Source organism: Arachis hypogaea, chromosome 11, assembly GCF_003086295.3.
Source record: "Arachis hypogaea cultivar Tifrunner chromosome 11, arahy.Tifrunner.gnm2.J5K5, whole genome shotgun sequence".
NCBI classification, from domain to species: domain Eukaryota; kingdom Viridiplantae; phylum Streptophyta; class Magnoliopsida; order Fabales; family Fabaceae; genus Arachis; species Arachis hypogaea.
The window spans coordinates 18,295,908-18,303,866 of NC_092046.1; the positions used below are offsets into that span (position 1 = coordinate 18,295,908).

The window sequence follows — 7,959 nt, forward strand, 5'->3', positions numbered from 1 at the left end:
ATTAAATTGCTCAATTTAGGCACAAAAACATATGTTTTCACATTTATGTTCAATTTAGGGATCAAACACAAAAGTATGCTATTTTGGTGAATAAGTGTGAGTTTATGTGATGAAATCCATCTAATTCAAGCTAAATTATATCGTCAAATATGGACTCATCAATTGTCACTTTGTTAAGCAACGTATCCTTATTGATGCTGTTTGTCTCATTGCTGTTGGAACACTGGATCATACTGCTGATATCTTCATGAAAGCTCATCACCCAACTCATTTTCGGACTTTGTTATCCAAACTTAAGCTGGTATCCTTAGCTCCCACTTGAGTTTTAGGGGAGATGTTAGAGAATCATTAGAATCAATTAGTATCGTTTATATTTATATAGCATATCTATATATTAATTGTAGGATTATATGCCTTTTTACTTTGATTCATCTAGCACCTATATATACCCCTTGTATATTGTACTTTTGATCATACTGAATAATACACAAAAATACTTTCTTCAGCTTGTTCTCTTGTTTCTAACATAAAATAATATTTTTAATTATTTAATAATACTTTTTTAAAAATATTACAAAAATATAAAATTAAAAAATATAATTTAATTTCAACAATACTTATATAATTATCATAAACATAGACATATTAAAATATATCTTTTATATTAACACGTCTTCTAAAAAAAAGAGATGTTGTGTGTATTGAGGGTAAGCCCACAAATAGGAACTAGTTTGTTAGACTAGTTGGTTAGTTACTAAAGGAGAAAAATCTGTTAGTTCTGTTTCTCCACTTCAGCAGCTCACCTAACCTCTCTGCTCTATAGAGATGTATATATACAAGTGTATGCTTCATTGTATGATATAAGATATAAAAAATAGAATCAATTCAGTTCTGAATAACAAACTCTCCTCTTTACACTGCATTGTTAACAGTAAAATTAGTTTTCTTTGATCTGAGTCCTTTCCGCTAGAACTTCAACTGCTGAAGTCATATTGAGTCAATTCATTCATGTAACAGTATGTGTGAAATTGCATACTTAATGAATATGTCAATCAAGTTCATGTCACATAATGAGAAATTTAGTGGCATAAATACTTATTTCTTCTGTAAAATCTTTGTTAGTGGTGTGGTATTGTATGTTATTGACAATTTGCAGATCGAAATGTTACTTTTTGAGGTTGAAACTTTTGCAGGAAATATTTTTGTTTTATAATTATATAATTTTATCACACTTTTCTTTAAAGTCATTATTTGGTGCTAAATTTGTCATGAGTCTTCAAAGTAATGGTTACTTTCTTTTTATTTTGTCATAAGTGACATGACAATGCAAAGAGACGCATAAATTACTAAGCATAGAGTAGTAACATATTTGCATCTAAATATTTGAATGCTTTTAATTTATTTATTTTATCTATTTTTGTACATCTACAATATAAGGCAATGTAATTATGGACAGACTTTTTCAACCAGTGTAACGCACGAATCTTTCTGAGATCTCTCTCTCTCTCTCTCTCTCTCTCTCTCTCTCTCTCTCTCTCTCTCTCTCAGTTTTATAATAATTATTATTAATTATTATACATAATCTAGGCAATATTAAATCATTTATAGTGTGATTGTCTTTCTGTCATTATTAGTTTTAATATTATATTATTTTTTATATCTATATTTATATAATTATTCTCCACATACAAATTATTTTTCTATACAAGTCATTATAACAATTCCGGCACTTTGCGGCAGTTTCTAGAGCCGTTTTGTGGCGGTTTTGAACCGCCACAAAACATTTTGCGGCGGTTTTAAACCGCCACAAAACATTTCGCGGTGATTAATTAACCGCCGGAAGATGGGGTGCGGGCAAACGGTTAGCGGCAGTTTTTTTCAACCGCTGGTTTCAGCCACCGCGAAATGCCAGTGATTTGAAAGTGAATTGGTTTTGCGGCGGGTAATAACCGCCGCTAAATATCAGAAAAATGAACAATATGACTGTTTTGCGGTTAAAATTTTAGGTTTTTTATTATTTTTCCTCTTTTAAAAACGTCTGTTTATTAAACTTTAATTTTTTTATTTTCAATTAATTTAAAGAAATTGCAACCAAGTAAAACAGCCAAATAACATAATAAACCAAATTATATATATGCAAACATAACATATATAATGAGATTGTCATAACATCATCCAAAATAAAGTAAGACTGCTTAACTTGAAAAAAATAAGCATACAACACTAAACCAACTTAAATGCAAAAGTATCTAAGAACATTGATTGAAATTCAAAATTTTTGTTGCGGGTCGTGATTGCCAGATGAAGATGGCTCTGCACGTGACGAGTCCGATGTACTACCCAAAAAAGCCAGCTCTGCAGCAACCTCAGCTGGAAAATTGCCTCTTTACTGTTGGACTAGATATCCCAAGACCTTATGTATCGATTGTCTCTTTGCCTGCTCTTCTTCTAGCTTAGCCGTCAATTCTGCAATCCTCCTCTCATACTCCTCATTGGGCTCTGCAGAACCCGACGGTTGTCCAGCAGCGTTACCAAAGACTTGGGTGGAACATGGTCCAGCACCTAAGGCACAAACTCGTCCTGGGTGCTCCTTTCCGAGAACTTGTGCTAGCGAATCATTTTGTGAAAGGTGCTTAGAGGATTCATCCTGCCTCTCAACATTCGCAATTGCTTCCTATAAATATACAACACATTGGAAAGGCATGAGTTAACAGTAGCATGACATATACAGTAAGTTAAGTTTAAAATTTTCAGACATGACTTACACTAACAACACGCGCATCGAGATGGATATACGAGCCATTTTTTTTCTTATGAGTAATGATAAACAACTCTCCTCTACCAAAGGGCCTTCCTTGCTCTTTCTCCTATATCATTGATATCGACACAATTATGTAAACAACAACATATTCAGGAAGATTAATCAAAATCTTAATGCAAATAATTACTTATTACCACTTTTTCTTTTTTTCTTGCCAATGTTTTGGGACCCCCAGTATGTGTGTAAAGTTGCTTGCTCCGATTTAAAGCATTTTGTTTACACTTTTTCTATGAACAAATAACAGAACAAATATAAATGAGAAAGAGATGTTGAATATAAAACGTAAGGGGTGTAAAATGTATACACATATATGTTTTTGTGGAAATAATAAAGAATACCAAGACTTACCTTTGTTTCTTCCTTCTGGCGATAGTTAAGGAACCGTTTCCATTCATTTTCTTCTATTCCTTTCGGGTGATGCTCAAGATTTTTCTCATAAGTCATTGTTTCTTTGTAACACTTATGATACAAGTTGTGCCTTGTATCCTTCCAGTTCTTTCCTATCCTCTTCATAATTCCGCGCTTTATTTTTCCTTCGGCATCGTCCTCATAGTGAAAGATCCGCTATAATTAGTTGACATTGTCATTAACCAAGACCAACTAACAAGCATAAGACTGATAATTTGAAGAATATCCACAACCATTATAGGCTAATTTAAATTGATAAAGTATGACACTCAAATCCAGTACAAGCAGTCGTAATTACGTATAAAATAGAAGTGCTGAAATAAACATGTGAAAAACAAAATTTGAAAATTTTACCAACCATATAATTTACCCATGCAAAAGATCTTACCAGAAAAAACACAGAAAACTAAAATTGCTTAAATTGTTGAAGCTTAAAGATGTACCTTAATCATGTCGTATGCATGTTCCTTCTTAGCTTTGTTTACATGTTTCTAACTCTCTGCATATATGGGGAACTAGGAATAATCCGCACCCAAACTCCCTAAGAAACCACTGAATAATCCAGCTGCCTGACCAATCAGTTGCAGCTCTTTGTTAAATGGGAGTACTATCTTTGTATTGGAAGGAAGTGCTATAGCCTCCTTCACGCTCAGCCTAGAAACTTTTCTCACGCCGTCCTCTAAGAAGTGTATGAGAAACAAAATTACTATCTAATCATTGCACAAAAGGAAAAACAGAAGTAAAGGACTTTAAAGATAACTGTTTACGAAAATAGGAGAAATTTTTTTACCGATAACAGTAACTTCCCAAAAATCTGTATCTTTGCGTTTCTCGTTGTTGTACTGACCTTCAACTTCTTGGGCAGCAAACAAGTCGTCGATGTGGTCATCAAACAACGGAACTTCATCCGCTTCTAGGGTCATAATCCTTATCCTCTAATTCATGATCAGCCACTTTCGCACAATGCCGAGTCTCTATGCGTTCTGTAGGAGTTTGAGGGTCATCAGCACTACTTGACTGCGCAAGCCTTTGATCGTTGCGCGGAGCACAAAATGGTTCATTGATACGGAATGCCAGAGCTCTATTAGCTGAGGACAAAATTGGAGGAGCTCTATCACGTGGTTGCTCACGTGATGTCTGAGCTCCTCTAGTCATGGACCCAACCTTAAGACAATATGAAAGCATTTAGAATTATATTTTACAGAAAGAATTAATATTGAGACTTAATTGAATTCATAAACTAGTAATTTTGTGACAAAAAATTGATAACCTGGCTTAATGATACAATTGAAGGATATCTAATTTTCACATAAGGTTACATCAAGAAATGTTAACCACAAACACTTATCGTAGTCTCTTCAATTTTGGCATTAGTTCCGACATCTTTCGGAAGTTTTCGTATAATGTTGTACCATGATTTTCTAGGCATCCTTACAAACCTTGACAGAGAACAATATTACTAGACAAATAACAAAGCACAACTTAATGATACCCTTAAAGCAAATAGAAAATACAAATTATACAGCAATATTAGGAAATAAAAAAGTATGAATATCTATATAGAACTCTATAAGACACATTACATGATAGATCATGATAAATAGAATATTAGAATTTATTTTCTTTATAACATAATTTAAGTTTTTAATCAATTAAGTCTAATTAAATTAGTTTAATATAAAAAAATTAATTATATTTAATATTATTTCAAGTCTTATCATTTAACCTAATTAAATTTAGTCTATAAATAAATTTGAATGTGTAATAAATTTTATAGTATATCAAATTATTTTTTGATCTGGTAAGTAAGAACACTTATATAAGTGAAAAGTTATATATTAACTTTGGAGATTAAATTTCAAATCCAATATTTACTTGGTTGGTCTCAGTTTCCTATTGATGGATGTGGACAAGTTGTAAGAAGTGGTTGTTTTGTGCAGCACGGTGAAAGGGATCTCTAACTCCTTAGTTGTACTATGTACCAAAATGCATGAAGCTTGAGAACATATAGAAAGACAGTCTTATATTTAACATGCAACGGAAAAAAATTCAAAGAGAAAGGGTTTAACTCGTGTAAAGGTTTGAAAGGGAGAAGTCTCTCACATGATGAGAATGACGTGCAACTTATGTGAGAGTTTGAGAGTTATAGAAAAGTTGAGGCATATGGAGAAAATAGAAAATGCTTAGAATTAGGAGGAGATCACAACAATATTTGACGTATGGATTTAACATTAATCATTTCAAATAACTTTTTTTTATTTTCAAATCACCTTAAATTTGTATTATGCAATGTATCCCTATTCCTTTATTGTCGCCCCAAATCTCTTATGAAGTTACGAGATAAACTTAAAAAGGTTAATTATTGCTTCATTAAAAAATTAAATTGAACCGCTTGCATAATTTATATGGACTTAAACTGTTAGGTTAACAAAAAAGTAGAGAATATCGGTTTAATTTCAAGTGTTTGTTGAAGTAATCAGTTATAAAAATCTGTGCTTCTCAAAGGTATATAAACGTGCCATTTCAATTAAATAAACTTTACTGATAAGCAATAAAATCAGTTTACACAAGTTCAGCACAAATTATTTCTGAAGCATCACTCACCTATCTGGTTCTCCTCTTTTTGTGTTTCTCTCTAAAGATTTATTTATATGCTACTTTGAACTGTTTCAAATTAAATTATTTTGGTTTCACACGATGAATTTGTTTTTTTTGTTTTTCAGTTTTTTGAATGCCTTAATTTTCACACCAATAGACAGTTATATAGATCTTCATCCAAGTAAGTAACATTGTTTTTCTGCGTCTCGTGTATGTACTATTTGAAACCTCGTTTTATACTTTTTCTAATTTTAGTCTAAATCATAATAAACGCCCCTTGATAAATTAAATTTTTAACCGAAAAAAAAGATTCAACTAAAAAACATGTTCACAACAGCATATAAAAATTAACACACAAATATTTCATAAAGAAGCCATAAAAATTAACACAAATCAACCGCATATTAAATGTTCCAGCTTCAAAAATGAATCCACCAACAGCCACCAAACAACATAAAACCCTGACACTATAACGCCATTAACCTTCAATGGGGAGCAGGACAACGTAGAGATGAGGGCGATCGGCGATACGGTAGCGACCGGACGAAGCGACGGAGAGCGGCGAGACGGCAACGACTGGGCGAGATGGCGGCGAGGGGAAAGACGGCAGCGAACGGTGAGACGACGGGCTTACCAGCTCGAGGCCAGGGACAGACGACACCTACAAAAGGTGACCGTGAAACCGTTGAAGCAATCGAACTTGGGGGTTGGAGAGGTTTGATTTTTCAACTCGAAAAGGGAGGTTCTGTGGGTGATGAGACCAAAATTGAAAAAATTGAAATGAAGAAATTTTAGGGGAAAGGGAAATGCGCTGTGATTTTGGCCTTTGGGTTTTATTTTTTTGGTTAGTTTATTAGGAAGTGTATGTTATTAGTAAGTGTATTCATTGTGTTGTGGCTATATTTTTATTATATTGTCATTTCTATTGTGTTACAAAAAAATTTATATTTTTATTTTTAAAATTATAAATTTAAAGTCAATAATTAAAAATAAATTATAAAAAAAAACTATTTTAAGTTATTTAATATATGTAAAAAAATAAAATAAATTAATTTAAATTAAAAAAGTAAATGAAAAATTTATGTGATTAGGTTGCGTAACAAAATCAGGATAGAGAGTTACTGACATTGTTTACAAATTAGTTATTTATATATTAAATTTATTTATTTTCTCAATCCTATTTGATTTAAAATAAATTTAAAAATTTATATTCAAACACTCTTTTAGTTATAATTACCACTATATATTAGTTCATAATTATTACACTATAACCAAATAACAAAAAAGTTAACTTTTATGTACGTTTTTTATTACTTATTTTATTTATCTATAGTTATTTAAATTAAACTTTATTTCATTGAGTACATGCATTATATCATGATTTTAATAATTAATGTAAAATTTAATAAATTGAATAAATTTATATTTATTTTAATTACAATCAAGAGTGAATTATATGTATTCACATAGTCAATAAATAAACTTTATTTTTTTTTATAATAAATCATTTTTCTGTCATCTAGTTTATGAAAAAGCTCTCATTTTTTTATTTATCCTAAAAGTTAAAAAATAAAATTAATGTTAATACTTTTTTATTAACAGAACTAAAATAAAACATAAAAATAAACCTTGAATAAAAATAAAAATACAAAATTTTGAATTCCAAAATATAAAATGGTTCTAAGATAAAAAAAAAATAGTTCGATATAAATTTTTTAAGGTACTCCATGAATGAATTAAACGGATGAAATTTATATGTATAATGAATCATTATATATTAGTACAAAAATTATAATTGTGTAAATTTTTTTAGAACAAAATTGTTAAACTATTTTATTTTTATTCTGTTAAAAGCATATCCATAATAGAAAAAATCCGCATGAATAATTTACATTCAACATAAAACTCTTAATAAAGTTGCTGTAAAAAATGTATGGACATTTATTTATTTAACAGATGGACAGAGGAAATTTTTTAACAATAAACTTCTCTTATTATGGGTAATATTGAAACTTAAATTTAGACGCCAATTAATATTATATATTCTGTAGGTACTTAAAGTCTATTAAAATAGTATGATAATAATTTGAAGAGAAATAGAATTATGTGTAAATTTAACTTAAAAAGAATAT

At 30.5% G+C, this 7,959-nt stretch overlaps 1 protein-coding gene across 1 annotated transcript; it reads right to left on the bottom strand.

The window, feature by feature from the left end:
* Nucleotides 1-2,386: 2,386 nt before the first annotated feature.
* On the bottom strand, nucleotides 2,387-4,152 carry LOC112721081 (uncharacterized). The gene is made up of 6 exons (XM_025772156.1): nucleotides 4,020-4,152; nucleotides 3,799-3,908; nucleotides 3,170-3,385; nucleotides 2,956-3,048; nucleotides 2,766-2,867; nucleotides 2,387-2,674 (listed from the first exon to the last, which is right to left on the bottom strand). The coding sequence occupies exons 1-6, from the start codon at nucleotides 4,150-4,152 to the stop codon at nucleotides 2,387-2,389; spliced, it is 942 nt and encodes a 313-aa protein (XP_025627941.1).
* Nucleotides 4,153-7,959: the final 3,807 nt, after the last annotated feature.

Coding starts and splice junctions, on each gene's coding strand:
- LOC112721081 (XM_025772156.1), bottom strand. CDS start 4,152: ATGACCCTAGAAGCGGATGAAGTTCCGTTGTTTGATGACCACATCGAC. Junction 3,909..4,019: donor TTGGGAAGTTACTGTTATCG/GTAAAAAAATTT, acceptor TACACTTCTTAG/AGGACGGCGTGAGAAAAGTT. Junction 2,868..2,955: donor CAAGAAAAAAAGAAAAAGTG/GTAATAAGTAAT, acceptor TCAATGATATAG/GAGAAAGAGCAAGGAAGGCC.